Source organism: Guillardia theta (assembly GCF_000315625.1).
Source record: "Guillardia theta CCMP2712 unplaced genomic scaffold GUITHscaffold_89, whole genome shotgun sequence".
Lineage (NCBI taxonomy): Eukaryota > Cryptophyceae > Pyrenomonadales > Geminigeraceae > Guillardia > Guillardia theta.
In genome coordinates, this window is record NW_005434585.1 from 19,441 (window position 1) to 38,859 (window position 19,419).

Consider the following 19,419-nt stretch of genomic DNA (forward strand, 5'->3'; position numbering starts at 1 on the left):
GTCAAGTTTGTGTTTCCGTTGAGTGCGAGTAAGGGATATGTCGTCAAAGGAGACGTTAGCCTAGAGAGCTTCATCAGCTGAGAAACCTCCTCCTCCTCCTCCTCCTCCTGCCCCTGCCCCTGCCCCTGCCCCTGCCCCTGCCCCTGCCCCTGCCCCTGCTGCTGCCCCTGCTGCTGCTGCCCCTCCTCCCTCCTCCTCTGGTGTTCATCATCACCTGAGCCTGCTTACATGTCAGTCCGCCAGGAGCCCCATCACAAGAATGACCTGATGCATTTCGGAGGAGTCGGAGGGAACAATCTCCATCCTACAGTCCCGCAGGAAGATTTCGAGCTCCTCGGGGACGCGCGAGATGAACTTCTTCGCAACAAGGTTCAGCCGATCCACCCCAGCGACATCCATCGAGTCATCGGCAGGGGGAGAGTTGAGAGAAGGAGGGAGAGAGTTCAAGGGAGGAGAGTTGAGAGAGGTCGAGTTGAAGTCATTGCCCAGCTCAAGCGTGAAGGAGTTCAGCTTGATCGAGTCTGAGTTGTCCTCCCGCTTCTTCACCGGCGACGTGACCCTCCCCTCCTCCTCCTGCCTCCTCCTCCCATGCAGTGCCGTCAGGTTGCTCTGCAGCTTGTTGGGCCGAAGGCTCATGGCGGATCGGATGGTGTGCACGGCTGACCGGATGTCGTTGAGCGCCTGCAAAGCCAGGTCATCCTCCTCCTCCCCCTCGCATGCCCACCAGCTTCTCCTTCTCGTGCGACTGCGACGCCCCGCGCTTTGACGTCGAGCTGCTGGTCCATGATACCACCTGAAGCATGGCTGTCAGGAGAATGGGCGGGGAGGAAAGAGGTGAGAGGAGAGGAGAGGAGAGGAGAGGAGAGGAGAGGAGAGGAGAGGAGAGGAGAGGAGAGGAGAGGAGAGGAGAGGAGAGGAGAGGAGAGGAGAGGAGAGGAGAGGAGAGGAGAGGAGAGGAGAGGAGAGGAGAGGAGAGGAGAGGAGAGGAGGAGAAGAGGAGGGAAGCATTTTCCAGACCTTGAAGACCTCGCGCACGATCACTCCGATGTCTCTGCCAATGCTCTGAACCCCCGCGAGGTCGGCGATGAAGTTTGCGATGTCAGTCACTAGCCCATGGTCCACCTGTCGTACTCTTAGGTCCCCTCCCCTCCCCTCCCCTCTTCCCCGCCGCCACCACTCCTCTCTCTTCCTTCCCTCCTCTCCTTCCCTCATCCTCGTCCTCCTCGTCCTCCTCTCTCTACTTCTTCCCTCCCCTCCTGTCCTGTCCACCCTCTTCCCCTCCTCCCCTCTCCCGTCCTCTCCCCCCTCCTCATATCTCTTGACCTGCATCCGCAGCCCCTGCACGTGCACCACAACCTTCTCCCACCCCTGCGCCGAATAAGAACGGGGGGAAGCGAGCGAGCAAGTAGAGGAGGAAGACGCAATCGTTTCAGGAACGAAGCACGAGGAAGACAGGGAGAGAGGGGAGGGGGGGGAGGACGGGGGTGGGGGGGGGGGGGGGGGGGAGGAAGGGAGAGGAGTGGTGGCGGGGGGGAAGAGGGGAGGGGAGGGAGGGGGGCGTGTGGGGGAGAGAGAGCTTGGAGGCGGTGGGCTTACGAGTGTCGGAGGAACGAATCTCTTCTTGAGAATCTCATCGAGCTCGGCCCTCTGGAAGGTGACGACGGCAAGTGGGTCGTTCTGTCAAACACCATGAGGGCGATTCTGTGTATGAGAGAGAGAGAGTTGATTCTCCGAGGCAGAGGAAAGCAGGATGAGGGAGAATGAGGAATGTAGGATGAGGGAGGAGGGGGCGATGCTCACTGTTTCCGCTTGCCATATGACTCGTTTCCCCCGGCTGACTAAGTTCGTTACTGGGATCGTGACATCCAGCTGGGTGAGAACGTCCTTGATGAGCTGAAAGTTGGCCTCTCCTTTAGCAGTGAGCCTGATCCACGCGTTCTCCGATCCCCCTCCTCCCCCCCCCCCTCCTCCTCCTCCTGTCCCACCACCTTTCTGCACGTCCTCTAGGCTTGATATGCCGGAGCCGACAACAAAGAGGCTGGCGCTACCTACAGCCAGGTTGACGGTGATAACAGGAGGCTTGACCAACTCTGGCTCGCTCTTGCTTGCTGCCATCGCCTCCTCCTTCTCTGACGCTCTTCCTGCCTGCCCCAAGGTGTTGAGCGTGCTCATGGCGGGCTGGTAGCGCTGAGAGAGGCCGAGGAGGAGGCGATGCAGGTGCTTGCTGTGGATGGAGAGACCGACATCTCTGACATTGAAGGGGAGGATGATGGCGCGTACTTGCCCTTCGTTGAGACTTCCGGCGATGCCCTCGACCTCCATCCTTCCTCGGAACTCGATCCGATGGATCCACACTAGGGCATAGATGTCCGGACCCAAAACCTGCCCGGCGATCAGCAGGTTGAGTGTATCGCAAGGAGATGCAGGGGAGCAGAGAAATGGCGACGCAGACGCAAAGGGAAGGAGTGAGGGAGGAAGAAAGGGAAGGTAGGGAGGGAGGAAAGAACCTTTCTCGCACTGTTCGTGCTTGAAACAGGCACGGAAAACGTCGGGTCATCACAGTAGAGTCCACACTCAGGTACGATTGACTCGCAGGAGATGACGTTGACTAGCCCGTCGTCCTTATGAGTGTTGTTACCTTCGCAGATTACCATGAGCTAGCGACAGGGTCAGCAGGAGGAAGAGACGGTTGACCTGCCTGACCTGATTGACATGGAGGTAAAGGTGAACATCTTTCCCATCCTCTGCCGGGATCTCGACGGAGATCATCGGGTGAATGATTCTGATGTCGAACCGAAACCTCAACTGCACAACACGGGCAGCAGCATCAGTCTTGAGTGATGGAGTCGAGTTTGTTTCCTCACCACCAGGATCGAAGGAGTTTCAAAGTGTTGCTCCCCATCTTGAACGAGACTGTCTCCTCCGTTACTTTCTTTCTCTCCGCCTCTCCTCACCCGCCCAAATCGTCGCCCCCCTTTCCTGCCTCTTTCCTCACCTCTTGTCAAACAAGCTCATGGAAGGCTGGCGGCGATGCGGACTTCCTGACTCGTCTGGGACCGGAACAGACTCCAGCGCAAGCCCCATGGCCACCAGCGTCTGAATGCACATGGCGTAGTCGACGAACCCCTCGACCATGCTGACCTGCAATGATCGCACGAAGAGATCACGAGGAGAGAAGATAGAGAAGAGATGATGAAGGCGTGTGAAACAGCGAGAGCGAGTAAAGATCTTTGAGCGATAGATGAAGATGACCCAAACCTTGAGAGAGTCAATGAAGGCGAAGACAGAATGCTCGAGGATCGGTTCGGGTGGTCGAAAGTCTGAGAACATCATGGTACAGCTCTAAAGAGGAAGAGATCAGCATCAGCATCAGCATCAGCATCAGCTATGAGAGATATCATTTCACCTTCCACTCAAAGCGCAGAAACTTCCGTTTTCTCCCGTACACTTTCACCTGGTAGGATGGTTATCTGGGCGGCCCGGCTCGTGTCTCCCTCACCGACGCCAACTCTTCTGCCTCCTCTGCTCGAAGGGGATGAACGATCCAGAACTTGACCTCAGGGATCTGACCCGACAGGCGTCAGAAGCGTCTCCTTGCAAGCACAGAGACCTGGAGCTCCTGCAGGTCCTCTTCATCGGTTGATGTTCTCCATGGAGCTTGGAGGTAGAGGCAGCAAGGATCCGCTAGATCGAACAAGGAGAACGCTCCGATCTCAACCTGTACATCACGGAAACCCAAGAAACATGTGAGGGTCAGCCAATAGACAGCTGACTTGCAGGTCATGCCTGAGTTGTCTTCTCATAGTCGCTGGGGCCAACGACATAGCCCATAGCCAAGTTGTTCACTGACAGAGCAAGACCTCGCCGAAGATGGGGGGCAGAGACAGACGGCCCATCAAGAATGGCAGAGATAACGAGCTCGGGGATATCCATCTGCCACCAGAAGAAGATCACAAGGTCGAACCAAGAGGACCCGCTAGATTCCCACAACCTTGAAGACGAACGTGTCGCGCGTGAACTGACCGTACTTGAACGGATCGAATGGAATGTCAGTCCGTGAGAAAGCAGAGAAGACTCCCTTGAAGCTCTCTGCTCCCAAGGTCAAACGCAGCCCATGTTCCTCGTCCGAAGTCACCTCCGACATGAAGCAGGTCTTCCCCGTCAAGGTGGCAGATGAGAGGTTCAGTGCTCGTGATCTCAATGGAGCTGCAAACACATGTCAAGATCCTTCACCCGATGCACACACCAACCTCATCTTGTCGAGCGTAACATCCTCCCCCTTGGCGTTCTGCCACTTGGGCTCGAACAAGTTGACATACTCGAATTGGAAGCTACATCCTTCGAAGACAGAGACCTCGGGAAACCACGGGTTCGAAGGTGTGAGGTTCACAGATAGGAAACAACTTCCCTTCTTGAACACGTACACCTCATCATCCAAAAATTTTGAGTACGCGCGAGCTCGCTTCAAATCACAGATGTTCCCATTCTCGTCCGTGCTGTACAAGTCTAAATCTCTCACAAAGACGTTGATGGTCGGCGGAGCAGTCAAGTTGATGCCGGGAGATTCTGCCTTCGACTCTCCGAGTGTTGAGATCTCCAAGTGGATCTCTTTGATCTTCCAGTGAATCCCGTGCCAAATCTTTTGCATCAGGGTGTAGTTCTTCTTCACCCGCTTCCTCCATGTGCCGTTCCTGGTCTCATGGAACTGGTTGGTGCAGTGCTTGTCGCTCTCCCTCGTCACACTCTTCTTCTCTCCCTCACGAGACGAGCTTCCTGAACCTGCTCCTGCAGGCTGCGCCGGCTCCCCCTGGCTCCATGCATCGCCTGTCTCGGGGCAGACGTCGTAAGGGACGATGTTGGCAGGCTCTTTGATCTCCAGATGTATCCGTCCTATCTCCACAGACATGGGCTCAGACTTCATGCTCTGTATGCGAGCATGGATGATGATGTAGTCGATGCGGCCACTTGTTATCACAAACGGCAAGCCAGGGATGAGCTTTGCTAGCCACGTGGGATCCACCCTGAGATCCTTGAGGATCATCTGCTGCCCGCTCCCCAGCGAGAACTTGAACTTGGTGTTCTTCCGGGGATTGAAGTCAAGCAGGATGGCTCCTAGGTGCTTCTGGAGCATCCTTCCCAGCAGAGCCTCCATCTCCAAACTTTGCTCTCAATTCCCTCAGACAGTACAGTTTAGCATGAGATCGTGACGTTCACTGCTAGGAGCAGAAGTTTGATCATACAGCATTAGACCTCGATCACACTGCAAGCTCGTCAAGCTCCCCAACAGCAGCAAGGTCCGACAACAACCATGTCAAGTTTTGAGCTGATGTGGAACGATGTGCGGAGTATTTCGTTAGAAGTGAAAGTCTGACTGGAACGAACGAACCCCAAGAACGCGAGGCAATAATCACAGAGATCGCTTCTAAATGCAGAAGACGCGATGAACAGAAATCGCAAGGCAAATGGTCCACGGTCCCTGTGCCGTGAGGAAGGAAGAAAGGGGAAGAGGGGAGATGTTCTGAGGTTCAGAGAGGAAGTGAGCGGAGGAGGGGGGGGGAGGACGAGGGAGGATGGCAGGGGGAGGAGGGAGGATGGCAGGGAGAGGAGAGGAGGAGGGAGGATGGCGGGGGGGAGGAGAGGAAGGTAGCGATGAGGAGGCGCTACGGCAATGGGTTTGGGATCGCCATGGTGCGAAGCTGGAGGCGCTAGAATATTGGGGATGCACACAAGGGTGGGGTGAGCTCTACCCCACCTTGCAAGGGAAATTTTCCAATGAGATCCTTCATTTTGGGGGTAGGGTGAAGAGGAGGAGTAGGAATTGGAGGGTGGGTAGTTAGAGTGAACCCAAAGCAATGAGGCGGGTTCGTTTTGAAATAACGGAACGCAACGTCGACGCAACGTGAAACGGTTTGTTGGTTATATTCCGTTGCAAGACGTTATTACCGTTGCAATTCAAAGCAAACGACCAACCGCCAACGGATCAAGGACCCCAACCCTCTAGCCCCTACCCCTACCCCTACCCCTACCCCTACCCCTACCCTCATTTTATTTATTATCCACCCCTACGAGACAATTCAGAACGAGGCCCGCATTATGACCCGCCCTCAGTCATACAGAGCAAAAACATGCATATAGTACCCGGTCATTTTGGCTTGAAGCTCCCACCCACCCCTCCATCTGACTACCTTCCCCTGGTAAGAACCCACCGGGATTTGAAAACCCACCCTCCAACCACATCCACCCCCATCGTGAGACTCACCACCCCCCTCCGGTCGTCTCCTGACAGCCGCCATGGAGCATCTTGAGCTCAATGCTGTGATTGGCTTCGCAGGTAAGCGACTCTCCTCCTCCTCCTCCTCCTCCGTCCTCCTCCTCCTCCTCCTCCTCCTCCTCCTCCTCCTCCTCCTCCTCCTCCAGGAGGAAGGGCGGAAGGAGCGAAGGGAGGGAGGAGTGGAGCTGAATCAGGAGGAGGAGGAGGAGGAGGACCCGCTTCAAGCTCCCTCCCTGACTGCGGGTCCACTCATCAGCTTACCTCTGCTATCGCGAATCTCTTCCCCTTTCCCTTCCTCTGCTTCTCCTTTGTTGTTCCCGTCGTATTCATCAAGTTTTACGTGTATCTGCATTTCTTGGTGCTTTTCTGGTTTTTTTCTCCGTTTTCTATGGGATCCTGTGTGAAATGCTGTCGTCGCCCATTCACTATCACCTGGATGCTCTTGCATCTGCAACTCCAATCTCATTGATTCACTCTGTTTTCTCCACCATCATATGCCAAAATTTCCTTGACGACGTGCTTCTGGTTGTTGAATTCAGCTGATGAGCTCTGACTCGCAGGCACTATAGTGGATGGCATCATACTGCTGCCTGACAACCGGAGCATGGTCTTCGCGTTGGGGTCTACCATCATCAAGCGCGACATCGTAGACCCTAAGAATCAACAATTCCTGCAAGGACATAGTGACAGGGTGACGTGCATGGCCCTGTCGCCGTCCGGCAAGTACCTGGCGTCCGGTCAGGTCACCCACCTGGGCTTTCAGGTGGCTGGAGCGGGATGAATCGGAGGGGTCTGACTGGTTGAGCTCAGGCCGACGTGATCGTCTGGGACATGGAGAGCTTGGAAATCGTCCACAGGCTTCGCCTTCACAAGGTCTGCGCCCTCCTCCTTCCCCGCCTCCTTGACCCGCCTGCAGGTTCGCGTGGAGGCCTTGGCGTTCTCGTGCAATAGCAAGTGGCTGGCGACTGTGGGAGGAGAGGACGACAACAGCCTGGTGGTCTGGAACCTTGAGACCGGGAAGGCGGTTTGCGGATCCCCAGCAGCCAACCATCCGTGTCGGACTGTGAAGTTTGCGAAGCACGACGAGTTTCTGCTCATCACGGCCGGGGAGGGGAACCTGCGCGTGTGGGACTTCGACCTGGCGAACCGCAAGATCAGACCCACCGACTGCAACCTCGGCAAGCTGCAGCGATCAGTGAACTACATCTACGTCGACGATCACGATGAGTACATGTACGCCGGGACGACGACCGGAGACGTGCTGAAGGTGAACCTGAGGACGAAGTTGTTCAAGCACGTCGGCCCCAAGTCGAGGCTGAGCCAAGGAGCAAGCTGCATCAACATGACGCCCGACGGAGACCTGCTGGTGGGCAGCGGCGACGGGACGATCGCGACCCTGGACGCCGAGACCCTCAAGCTGAAACAGACGACGACGATCGACGGAGGAGCCATAACCTGCATCGCTCCGCACGTGTCCAAGCAGGTGAGAGAGGAAGGGGAAGGGGCGAGTGATGTAAGAGATAGAGAGGGAGGGAGAGAGGGAGATGGAGGGAGAGAGTCAGAGTCAGAGAGAGGGACGGAGGGAGTGAAGGAATCTTTGTGTTGAGATGTAGAGTATGACGGGTGTTCACGGCTCTTGTTTCCTTTGCTCTCATCATGCGACTGACTTGTCTCTCAGCTCTTCTTCGTCGCCACATCTCTCTGCTCCACCTTTGTCGTCAAGTACGAGGGCCTCCAAGCCGAGCTGAGGTCCACCTGCCACTCGTCCAAGATCCACGACGTGGTCTATCCCTTCGGCTACTCGGAGCTCTTCGCCACCTGCTCCCACCAGGACATCCGCGTGTGGAACGCGCGCACGTGCGCGGAGCTACTGAGGATTCAGATCCCCAACCTCGAGTGCAACTGCGTCTGCTTCGCGCGGGACGGCAAGGCGATCCTGAGCGGCTGGTCGGACGGGAAGATCAGAGCCTTCGGGCCGCAGTCGGGCAAGCTGCTGTTCGTGATCAACGACGCGCACGTGGGAGGAGTGACGGCGATCGCCTGCGCCAACGACCCGCAGAGGATCGTGAGCGGAGGGTTCGACGGGTCTGTGAGGGTGTGGAGGATCACGGCAGAGAGCCGGGTGATGATCGGGTCGATGAAGGAGCACAAGGCGACTGTGAACTGCATCAAGGTGCGAGGAAACGACCTTGAGTTCGTTAGCGCGAGCTCGGACGGCTCCTGCATCATCTGGGACATGAGGAGATTCGTGCGGAACAACTCGCTGTTCGCGTCCACCTTCTTCAAGGCCGTCCTCTACCACCCCGACGAGTCTCAGCTGCTCACCACAGGGACCGACAGGAAGATCACCAACTGGGACGCGTATGATGGCAGCGCCATCCGCATCGTCGACGGGTCAACGTCGGCGGAGGTGAACACGCTGGACATCGCGGGGTCGGGGAGTTCTTTGTGAGCGGAGGAGGCGACAAGATCCTCAAGCTGTGGCACTACGACGAGGGTCAGTGCCAGGCCGTGGGCATCGGACACAGCGGGGCCATCACGCGAGTCGCCGTGTCGCCGGACCAGAGGAACCTTGTGTCAGTCGGAGACGAAGGAGCCATCCTCATCTGGAATATCCCTCCTCGCTTCTCCTCCTCCTGATGTTCAATATGTAAAGTGCTAACTCTACCTGCCTCCTCCTCCTCCTCCTCCTCCTCCTCCTCCCTCTCATGCTTCCGTTGGGTCCCATGCGGCTCCTCTCACGTCCTCCTTCCAAACAAGTTTGAGCTCTCGAGGAGGACGAGAACTCTCACCTTGCTCCAGCCGTCTGTCCTGCCGAGAGCACCGGACGCGAGCCTGAGAAGGGGTGAGGAAGAGGCAGGAAGAGGCAGGAGGAGGAGGGAGGAGGAGGAGGAGGAGGAGGAAGAGGAGGAGGAGGAGGAGGAGGAGGGGGAGGAGGAGGAGGAGGGAAAGGATAATGTGGAGGAGGAGGGAGCGATCACATCTCGTCGAGGCTGTCGAGCTGCAAGTAACAGTGAGGGCGAGAAAGGAAAGAGAGAGGATGAGAGAACGAGCAAACGAGGATAGCAGCAGTAAGGAGCAAGGAGCAAGGAGCAAGGAGCTTTCCATTGACCTGCTTCAATTCTTGATCTGTCAGCTTGATCGCAGCGACTCCTCCGGGTGAATTTTCTTTGATCGCAATCACCTCCTTCTCCGTCTCAGTCCCTGTTCCTGGTCAGCCTACTGTCTCCTCCTCCTCCTCCTCCTCCTCCTCCTCCCCCTCCTCAGCAGCGGCAGCGGCAGCGGCAGCAGCATTAGTGCCTGAGCGGGGGATGCAGAGGAGGCCACGATGGAGGGACCAAGCAATGAGAGTCTGCGAGATCATGAGAAGGAGCGCGAAGAGGAAAGAAGAAGAGAGAGAGAGGACATAGGATGCGAGGGCGATGGCATGAAGCGAACGGGAGGAGCAGCAGCAGGAGGAGCAGCAGCAGGTTTGCCTGTGCAGCTGTGATGCCCTTTGACTTGGCGATTTCCTTGAGTTTCGGCCAGTTCCTGCACCCGATGATCAATCAAGCTCCAGCCCTCTCCTCTTCTCGCCAAATTCCTGCTGCTGCTGCTTCTGCTTCTGCTGCTGCTTCTGCTGCTGCTGCTGCTGCTACTCCTCTTCCTCCTCCTCTCTTACTTCGCTCCCGTCTCCTTGTTCGACAGTCTGGACCAGGAGGAGCTCATGACCTAAGAGGGTTCAACTTCCTCCTCCCCTCCCCGCAGCCTCACCGCACAGCCGTTGGCCTCACACCAGCTCACGATCTGCCTCCTCTGGTTGAAGGGACTGACTTCGATCTGCCTCCTCCTCGTCAGCCTCCTCCTCTCCCTCTCCCTCTCCCTCTCCCTCCTCTCCAGCTCCCTCCTCTCCCCCTCCCTGCTCCCTCTTCCTCTCCCTCTCCTTCCTCTCCCTGCTCCCGCTCCCTCCTCTCCAGACTCCTCCTCCCTGTCATAAGCCAACTTGACCTGGTTAATGGACGGAACAGGCAGATTCTCCTTTCGCAGCTCCTCCAGCTGCTTTACCTGCTCCCTACCTCACTCTCTTCCCCTGCTCTCACGCCTCCCTTGCCCCTTTCCATCCTCCTCCTCCTCCTCCTCCTCCCTCCCCTCCTCCTCCTCCCTCCCCTCATCACCCCAAAGTTGGAGACGCCGACAGCCCGGACAAGCTTCTCCTCCTTAAGCTCCTGAAGCTCCGACCAAGACTCGAGAATGACCTGCAGGGGAAGGATTAGGGAGGAGGGAAGAGGTAAGAGGAGGGTGGGGGAGAGGGAGGAGGGAGGAAAGGAGAGAACCTGCTTGGAGGACAGAGGAGAGTGGATGTAGAACACATCGAGGTAGTCGGTGCCGAGGTCTTGGAGGCTGTGCAGCAGGGCTTCTCTTACTTTCCCCTGCTCTGCCAGTGAGCGAAGACGGAGGGAGGGAGAGGGACAACTTTTCCGAGCTGCTGCCTGTCAAGCTTGCTCGAGAGAAAGATCTCGCTCCTCGACAGACCAGACGATCTCCACGCCTGTCAGTCAGTAAGCGATGAGTGAGAGCAGCACAACGAGAGACAGTGAGGATGAGAAGAAAGAGAGCAGGAGCAGGAGCACGAGCAGGAGGAGAAGACACAAGAAGGAGGAGGGGGAGGACGAGGACGAGGACGAGGAGCAGGACGAGGACGAGGACGAGGAGCAGGACGAGGAGCAGGACTAGGAGGTGGTGGTGGACGAGGAGGACGAGGAGGACGAGGAGGACGAGGAGGACGAGGAGGACGAGGAGGAGGAGAGCGGGAGAAAGGGAGAGGGAGAGGGGGGGGGAATGAAAGCGCAGGAGCTCGAGAGAACAACGGGGATGGAGCAGTGACCTTGCCGATGTCTTGTTCGTTGCCGTATGCTGCTGCTGTATCGATGTGCCGAACTCCTTGCGACAAGGCAATCTCGACCGCCTGCATGGCGATGCCCTGCCAAGTCTCAGCGGGGAAGGAGGAGGGAGAGGAGACGCGAGGAGGAGGAGGAGGAGGAGGAGGAGGAGGAGGAGGAGGAGGAGGACGACGACGAGGAGGAGGAGGAGGAGGACGAGGACGAGGAGGACGACGACGATGACGACGAGAACGAGGAGGAGGAGGACGAGGAGGCAACAGCTCGGGGACAAGAAGTAGAGTAGGATCGTACTCACTTGCTTCGTGTTGTAGGTGCCGAACCCCACGGCAGGAAGTTTCACCCCTCCCACATCCTTGCTTCCCTGCGCTGCCAGCAGCTCGGGCCATCTCATATCGACAGCATGAGCAGCGTCTGTAAGAGTGAGGAGAGGACTGGAGCGCATGACGACTCTTACCTTGCGGGAGGGGGAGGAGAGGAGAGGCTCCTGTTCGCTCGTAAGCTCAAACGTCATCTCCTCCTCCTATCACCGAGTAGAACTCCAGCCTGCAGGAACTGACGCCGAGAGGTGTCATGCATTCGCATGCAGAGAGTATTGCTGCTCGTCCTACATTGGCCGATCATGGCAGCGGCATGTGGAGAGAGGGAAAGTACCTCCTCCTCCGGGAAAAGAGCGATTGTGAGTTGAGATAACCAAGGCATGCAGGAAGAATCGAAAGCAGACAGACCACTGCGACCCACCTCGCCATCTGCTGCAGCATGAGAGAAACAAACATCGAGACGTGCGAGGGAAGAGAAGTAATCCTCCCGCTTTCCTGATCCTACGCGCCCTCCCTCCTTCGATCCTGCTCCTGCAGCTTCCGCCCTTGCTCCTCCTCCTCTGTCCTCTCTTCCTCCTCTCATCTCTTCATTTCTTTCCGCTCCTGATACTATCCTCTCCTCCTCTCCTCCTCTCCTCCTCTCCTCCTCTCCTCCTCTCCTCCTCTCCTCCTCTCCTCCTCTCTCCTCCTTCTGTTCTCCATCTTCCCTCTGCTCATTGACAGGATCCGGTACTGTGGATTTTACATGTAGCTTTTCAAGCTCACCTCACTGACTTATTATACATGATAGAAAGACAGCAACTTGTATTAAGAACAAAGTCTCTTTCACTGTTTCGTTGCTGCCAGAAAGTCTCGACCCTCCACCCTTTCCCTTCCTCGTCCTTGCCTCCCTCCCTCTGCCCTCCCTCCCTCTGCCCTCCCTCCCTCTGCCCTCCCTCCCTCTGCCCTCCCTCCCTCCCCCTCTCCCCGCATGGCGCTCTCATCAGTCGCCGTGTCCTCAGCAGCTCTGGAGGTGAGCATGCCGTGCTGCTGGTTTCGTTGAGCATGCACAGGTTTGCCTCGCCCATGCGCTGTCGACAGAGAGCGAGGAGATCATGGGGCTCCTGCTGGGAGACGTGACTCACGTCTCTGCTCCTGCACACGCTGACTCCTCCCCTGCAGCTGGTTCAGCTCGACAACGACGAGCTCATGGCTCGCGTCTGGTCGGTCTCACTACAGAGGAGGGAGCAGGCGGCACGGTCGGATGATCGCGTTGAGATCAGCCCCGAGCAGCTGGCTGCCGGTACTGCCATGCAGCCTGTTGAGTGAGCTAACTTGTCGGTCAGCGACTGAGGAGGCCGAGCGGTTGGGGGAGCACCTCGGGAGGCCAACTCGAGTTGTCGGATGGTGCGAGGAGCGGGAAGGACGATCTCCCTCACAACCCTGGCAGGTATCACTCCCATCCTCACCTCGCCGTCGTCCCCTCGCACGTGGACGTCTCCACGCAGGCCATGTACCAGCAGATGGACACGGGCTTCATCGGGCTCATCTTCTCAGTCTTCAACAGCGGGCGAGTTGTTCCGGGGGTGCCGACAGGGAATCAAGTTTACATCCAAGACGAAGTTCGCTACCTCGTCTCCATGGGGAACCTCGACGACTGCGGGAGAGTGCAGGTACGAGAAGAGGGTGACACGGGGAGGAGAGGGGTAGGCGACGGGGAGGCGACAGGGGGGGACAGGGGGGGGACGGGGAGGAGACGGGGAGGAGACTGGGAGGAGGACTGTATGGGAACGAGAGAGGAGGAGGACGAGGGACGAAGATCCAGTAGTGGCGATTGTGGTGGGACTGATCGACTTATAAGGTGACGGCGTTCCAGTCGACGGGAGTGGATGCGGATGGAGAATTTATTCCTGCAAACCGCCCGCAGTCCATCTCCAACAGGTTTGCCTCGATGGCCAGGGCATGAGAGAGGCAGTGGTAGGAGACGAGACGAGACGAGACGAGACGAGACGAGACGAGACGAGACGAGACGAGACGAGACGAGACGAGACGAGACGAGACGAGACGAGACGAGACGAGACGAGACGAGACGAGACGAGACGAGACGAGACGAGACGAGACGAGATGATGATGTGTGGAAGATAGAAGAGAGGAGGAGGAGAGATGATGAGAGGGCGTGCATGAAGCTCCTGCAGGAGGCCGGGAGAGTCAGTTGAAAGAGAGAAGTCGGTGTCTGTTGCGAAAAGTTACATCCAGAAAGAGGTGAGGCCGTAGAACCTCCCGGTTTGAAGACTCTGATGGCTTTCAAGGTCCCCATCACAATCATCCCGTCAGGAAAATTCTTCGATTCATCCCCAGCAATTTCTTGTCTGGACAAGCTCTCTCTCCTGCAAAACGTGATGGAGTTGAATGAGTGCCATGACATCTGACGGCGAGGTGCTGGTCCAGATCCTGAGGGAGGAAGAGAAACACGCGTACGAGAAGTCGCTCAAGAGCGACGGTCAAGGTTCGACATCGTGTAGACACGCAGTCACGTTGACGTTTCCAGCAGAGCCTTGTCACCTCCTGACGCAACTGCACAACTCAGCAGTCTATCAGAAGGGGCTGTGCAGGTCGACACTTGACTTCTCCTGCCGTCCTCCTTAACCTTTGCAGGATCATCGAGACCTGTCAGCTACCCCTGCTGTCAGCGTTGGAAGCTGAGATTCAATCGGCGGAGGACAACTTGAAGAGACTCAGGAGGGAGAAGGAGGTGAATCCTCGTCCCCTGGTACGAGCAGGAGCATGTCTGATGCTGCTGCAGGAGTTGAAGGTCAAGATAGCAGCGTCTCGCAAAGAGTTTTCAGCATGAGTTTTCATTCAATAATACACCTGTCTTCAATTTTGTTTCTTCTCGTCCGAGTAACTTCTTTGCGCTCTCCTCATCGCTCGCTCCTCTGCTAATCGTTTCGCCTCCAAGAACGTGATGCCTCCTACTGGTTTGAAGTCGTTGTCTGCGATGATTTCACTTTGAGCGTCAGAACATTAACTGCAGTACCGTAGAATGTCGGAGCGAATACAAAGGCCAAGCCCACAAGTGCTAGATACGTGAGGCTTCCAACTTTCAGGTGATAGTAGACTTCAAAATATTTCACAAACGAGAACTGTAGGAGGAAACACGTAAGGATTTTGATCAAAAAGGTTTTGATGAGCATCTTCTTATACAAATCCCATACATCAATACATCTCTACTCTGCAACCTTCAATATGTCATGAAGATCGAATCGATCACTGACCTCGACAACTACAACATTCATTTCCTATTGCTACTGCAACTCCTCCTGTCTCTCTAGTCCATCTCTCCTTTTAGCATAACTACTCCCTCCTCAGCCCCTCCAACCCTCATTACTGAACCTGCTCCTTCTCTTCTGCTTCAAGAATACCAACCTCTACCCTCCTGACGCTGCAGCTCCTTTCCTGCCACTCTTACCTTGATCTCTCTCCTCTGCAAGCCAACATCCTTCCAACCAACCCTGTCATCGTTCCCCACTTCCCTCATTCCCCTCCCCCCTCGGCTGCTGATCCTGTTCCTGCTCCTGATCGTGATCCTGCTCCTGATCGTGATCCTTCTCTTGGAATCCTCTCAATTTCCCCTCAGTCTCATCCTGCACCAATTATTTCTGTGCTGGTCCTTTGCTCCTATTCCCTCCCAAGGTGTCAACTCATCGTTTTGGTCGCTTCTCTCCACTCTCATCTCTCATCTCTAATCCCCAACATCCTCTCCTCCCCTTCCTCTTCCTGTTGTGTTGCCATTAGATATCAATGATCACATGATATCCTCCCCTCCTCCTCCCCTCTTACATCCTTCTGCTTCTTCATGATCCGCATCCTCCTCCTCCCTCTCCCTCTCCTCCTCCCTCCCTCCTCCCTTCCTCCCTCTCAATCTCCTCCTCCATTCCATCCTCCTCCCCCATCTCCATCTTCTCCTCCATTCCATCCTCCTCCCCCATCTCCATCTTCTCCTCCATTCCATCCTCCTCCCCCATCTCCATCTTCTCCTCCATTCCATCCTCCTCCTCCTCCTCCTCCCTCCTCCCTTACCTCAAAGATGCTGATCACTATGAACATTTTCCACCATCTTGGAAGCATCGCGAACAAACTTTCCGGATAACCACCTCCACCCCCCTTTCCTCGGTCATACACACCCCTACACCACCGTCCTCATATCACCCCCCACCATTTACCCCCACCCTGAGCATCGCCATAAGCATTGGGTTACCACCCCATAGAAGCTCCAGTAACCCATTGTAGTGTATGGGTGGGTATACCTACCTACCCACCCTCATTCGATGACCATTTGCTCCGTACTGCCTGGCGGTCTGGACCCCCTTTTTTAACCGGACAGGGTGGAGGGGTACCTCCATTCCCGAAGCGGCAATGCTCGCAGCGCTTCCTCTGCTCCTCTGCTCCTCCTTCCCGCCCGCCTCCTCCTCCTCCTCTCCCTTCCTCTCCTCCTACCCCTTTCCTTCCACCTCCTTCCTCGCGTCTCTCCCTCCTGCAGGAGCTCAGCTCTGGGAGCCGCATGGAGGTGCGATGCTCTATGGCGAGTTGCCTGAGCCAGGGCCGGAGTGGTACAACAATGCTTCTGCTTCTCACAACAGCGTCGGCGACAATGCTGGAGGCTCAACTGCTCCTGCTCCTCCTTCGCACTTCTACGCCCGCAGGCCATAAGCTTGTGCAGAAGCATGAGAGGGAGCTGAGGGGAGTGTAGGGTTTTGCTGTTTGGTCGTTTGGATGCAGTACATTAGCAAGGGGCTGGACTCCGCGAGCAGTCGCCTCCTCTACCATCGTGAGATTGAGTTCACGTTAGTGTACTGAGACATGTTGTAGTAAAATAGTTTGTGCCATCTTTGTGCAGCCGAGATTTCGGTCAGTGTTTTCTTTGCATTCTGCGAAGGGACAGAACGTGAAGGAGCAGGCAGTGAGATCGAACTCCTCGGATTCTGTCCTTGTTCGTCATAGAAGCCATGCTGCCGGCTGTGCCGTCAACTTTCGCTTCGATTCGGCTGCTGGAATGGTGAGAGAGGACTTAGCCGCTTCCTCTCGCACCTGACTCACACTCCAAGCGGTACAACCTGCACTCTTGTATTCAGAAACACGGAGAGAGAGACTGAGACTGAGGAACAGAGACGGAGAGACAGGGAGAGCAGAAGATGAGAGACAGGAAGGGAAGTGGGGAGGAGGGCGAAGATCAACCGTTTGATTCCAAGGTCTCGCTTGGAGCTCCCCTTGTATCTAGCTTCCAGAACTTCTTGGGTTGGAACCTGCGAGGAAGACAGTGAGCTAGAAGAGGCAGCGAGAACAAGTTTCACCTTGATGTCCCACACGACTCCGAGTTTGCCGAGGATGAGAAGACCAAAGTACACCCAGTCGAACTCCCACCACATGAAACCATGCTTGGCGCTTCCCATGAAGGCTGGGAAAGGCGGAAACCTCTTAGAGAGGGATTATGTTCAAGTCAACATGTTATCTACCGTGATGATTGTTGTGCCATCCCTCGCCGCCGTTGAAGATCGCAACCCACCTGAGCATGCCTCAGCTGCCCGCTTGTTGTCGGCATCTCACCAGTTGTTAGTAGCCTTGCATTCACTTTGGAACTGAAGGCACGTCAGGAGACCTCATCTGACGGACAGGGAGAGCAAGCATACTTGAGCGACATATGGTCGATAACCCCAAAGGTGGGCAGCAGAATTGGTCAACCTGATTGCATGGAAATGCAGAACCTGGATGGATGTCAGACAGGCCATTCTGACAGCAGGAGAACGAGGGACATTTGGCACGAGGCAACCCCAGAAGAACACATCCTTGCCGCATAGCAACCAGAAGAGATGCTCGCACGCCTTGATTTCCAACTGCAATCAAATCGGCGATCAGTGGAAGCGAAGAGAGAGAGAGCTGGCATACTTGTCTGTTCCTCAACCACACTAGATCATTCAAGTATCGGAATCTGGAAAGGGGAGGGATTAGACTCTGAAGGTGAGGAGGAGGAGAAAATTTGACTGACTGGAGCAGGTCAGTGCGAAAGAGACGCTCGAGGCCCTGCAGATGTGTGAGCGAGCGAGTGACGAAAGCAAGGTCAACCTCTTGAGTGGTGACAAGATTTGCACTGGAATCCTGAAGCTGCACAGCCCAGAACCTGACGAGAGACAGAAAGACAGAAAGACAGAAAGACAGAAAGACAGAAAGACAGAAAGACAGAAACATAGTAAGCTTCTCGACAACACGCGATAAAATCGCCTCACCCCATCCTCCAGGGCGTGTGAATGTCATCCTCAGTCTCGCAGGCTGGTGACAGGACGAGCATTCAGCGCCAGCGCTGCTGGGGGTCGCAAACCTTGATGGTGAAACTCGTGGAAGTTGATCCAGTAGACGATGTTCTCGTTCGATGCCGATACCTGCCACACTCAACGGTCACGGGCCAACAGCAGACGTCGAGCGATACCTGGACCGTCATGGCAAGCAACAGCTCGAAGAGCTTGGTCGTCTTGAACGACATGTGCGCGAAGTATCTGTGCCCTGACGTGGCGAGACATGAGGAGACGTAGAGCTTCTTGGCCCTCCTCACCGCCTGCATGAGATGCGAAAACTCGCCAGCCGTAGGACGCCACGGATCCAAGAATCAGCCACTTTGAGACCTGTTGGTGGAGAAGCAATGGAGTGTAAGAAGAAGCTCCGAACAAAGAAAGCAAAAAGACTTAGCAGGAGAAAGGATATGATGAATGATGAATGATGAATGATGAATGATGAATGATGAATGATGAATGAGAGATGAGAGATAAGAGATGAGAGATGAGAGATGAGAGATGAGAGATGAGAGATGAGAGATGAGAGATAAGAGATGAGAGATAAGAGATGAGAGATGAGAGATGAGAGATGAGAGATGAGAGATGAGAGATGAGAGATGAGAGATGAGAGATGAGAGATGAGAGATGAGAGATAAGAGATGAGAGATAAGAGATGAGAGATAAGAGATGAGAGATAAGAGATAAGAGATGAGAGATGAGAGATGAGAGATGAGAGATGAGAGATAAGAGATGAGAGATGAGAGATGAGAGATGAGAGATGAGAGATGAGAGATGAGAGATGAGAGATGAGAGATGAGAGATGAGAGATGAGAGATGGGAGATGGGAGATGGATAATCAAACCTTAGGTGCATGCTTCGATCCCTTCACTATCAGTGTGCCCCCCACAAGAACAGCAGCATGCTTCGTCCAGGTGCTGCAGGAGCTTGTCATGCGGCTGTAGCAGGGAGAGTGCGAGTCACCTGAAGAGCAATCGCATGCTTCTTATGAACGTCTCTGTCAGCATGTCCATCTGCATCACCGCCGTCACTTCCTTGCTACCCGAACTGCCGTATCACCTCAGATCCATCCCAACGGAGCAGCCGCGACATTTCTTGTTCTCGTTTCAGGGAGCCTGCCATTGACAAGCATCAGCCGCTGCCCCTCGCTCCTCCTTCAGCCTCATCAGGAGCACGAGCGAACGCGCCCTCCCCTGCCTCGTCTTCCCCTCCCGCACAAGAACTTGTCTGCCCTGCTGCCCTACGCGAGATCGTGGGACAAGAGACGCGTGGGGGATGCGAGAAGGATGCAGGCAAGCAGGTCAAGGAGGAGGCAAGAGGAGAGCGGAGAGCGGGAGGGAGGGGGAGAGCAGGGGGGGGGAAGCAGGGGTATGAGGCGCAAGGGGCATGGGAGTTTTATAGGCCACAAAGGGGGCAGGCAGGGGGAGGTAAAATGAGGTAGGAGAGGGGAGGGAGGGGGAGAGGGAGAGGGGAGGGGAGGGAGAGGGAGAGGGAGAGGGAGAGGGAGAGGGAGAGGGAGAGGAAGGTGAATGGGAAGGAAGGGGCAGATAGAGGGAGAGAAGGAGAGGAGTGAAGCAACGTGATGAAGTTGAGTGGCAAGAGAAATATAGATACGCTAACAAGGTTGACAC

The 19,419-nt window shown here is 55.9% G+C and overlaps 5 protein-coding genes across 5 annotated transcripts in view; 2 read left to right on the forward strand and 3 right to left on the reverse strand.

The window, feature by feature from the left end:
- GUITHDRAFT_115864 (hypothetical protein) overlaps window positions 1-5,152 on the reverse strand; it is a gene marked incomplete at both ends in the record, with an annotated part of 7,212 nt that extends 2,060 nt beyond the window's left edge. Inside the window, 16 exons of the mRNA XM_005824814.1 lie at window positions 265-681; window positions 725-793; window positions 1,018-1,122; window positions 1,324-1,368; window positions 1,597-1,677; window positions 1,840-2,382; window positions 2,508-2,657; window positions 2,704-2,782; window positions 2,996-3,141; window positions 3,259-3,342; window positions 3,407-3,454; window positions 3,500-3,565; window positions 3,611-3,718; window positions 3,992-4,089; window positions 4,136-4,206; window positions 4,251-5,152. Of these exons, the coding sequence (XP_005824871.1) occupies window positions 265-681; window positions 725-793; window positions 1,018-1,122; window positions 1,324-1,368; window positions 1,597-1,677; window positions 1,840-2,382; window positions 2,508-2,657; window positions 2,704-2,782; window positions 2,996-3,141; window positions 3,259-3,342; window positions 3,407-3,454; window positions 3,500-3,565; window positions 3,611-3,718; window positions 3,992-4,089; window positions 4,136-4,206; window positions 4,251-5,152 (3,012 nt within the window). The remainder of the gene's footprint in view (window positions 1-264; window positions 682-724; window positions 794-1,017; window positions 1,123-1,323; window positions 1,369-1,596; window positions 1,678-1,839; window positions 2,383-2,507; window positions 2,658-2,703; window positions 2,783-2,995; window positions 3,142-3,258; window positions 3,343-3,406; window positions 3,455-3,499; window positions 3,566-3,610; window positions 3,719-3,991; window positions 4,090-4,135; window positions 4,207-4,250) is intronic.
- A 1,137-nt stretch (window positions 5,153-6,289) lies between these two features.
- GUITHDRAFT_160084 (hypothetical protein) lies at window positions 6,290-8,944 on the forward strand (the record flags this gene model as incomplete). The annotated part of the gene is made up of 6 exons (XM_005824815.1): window positions 6,290-6,331; window positions 6,832-7,034; window positions 7,082-7,144; window positions 7,188-7,754; window positions 7,950-8,681; window positions 8,714-8,944. Coding segments are annotated over 6 exons (1,805 nt in total), but the record flags the coding sequence as incomplete, so codon positions are not given.
- Window positions 8,945-9,928: 984 nt separating this feature from the next.
- Window positions 9,929-11,727, reverse strand: GUITHDRAFT_115866 (hypothetical protein; the record flags this gene model as incomplete). Its single annotated transcript, XM_005824816.1, has 9 exons — window positions 9,929-9,982; window positions 10,025-10,090; window positions 10,426-10,506; window positions 10,585-10,680; window positions 10,725-10,799; window positions 11,136-11,231; window positions 11,447-11,562; window positions 11,606-11,635; window positions 11,679-11,727. 9 exons carry the CDS (start codon window positions 11,725-11,727, stop codon window positions 9,929-9,931), a joined length of 663 nt encoding a protein of 220 aa, XP_005824873.1.
- A 796-nt stretch (window positions 11,728-12,523) lies between these two features.
- Window positions 12,524-13,021, forward strand: GUITHDRAFT_46340 (hypothetical protein; the record flags this gene model as incomplete). Its single annotated transcript, XM_005824817.1, has 4 exons — window positions 12,524-12,583; window positions 12,639-12,750; window positions 12,794-12,854; window positions 12,898-13,021. Coding segments are annotated over 4 exons (357 nt in total), but the record flags the coding sequence as incomplete, so codon positions are not given.
- A 3,421-nt stretch (window positions 13,022-16,442) lies between these two features.
- On the reverse strand, window positions 16,443-18,060 carry GUITHDRAFT_144591 (hypothetical protein; the record flags this gene model as incomplete). Its single annotated transcript, XM_005824818.1, has 12 exons — window positions 16,443-16,492; window positions 16,536-16,561; window positions 16,683-16,750; window positions 16,799-16,902; window positions 16,961-17,010; window positions 17,052-17,083; window positions 17,135-17,209; window positions 17,258-17,338; window positions 17,568-17,622; window positions 17,729-17,771; window positions 17,821-17,881; window positions 17,929-18,060. 12 exons carry the CDS (start codon window positions 18,058-18,060, stop codon window positions 16,443-16,445), a joined length of 777 nt encoding a protein of 258 aa, XP_005824875.1.
- Window positions 18,061-19,419: the final 1,359 nt, after the last annotated feature.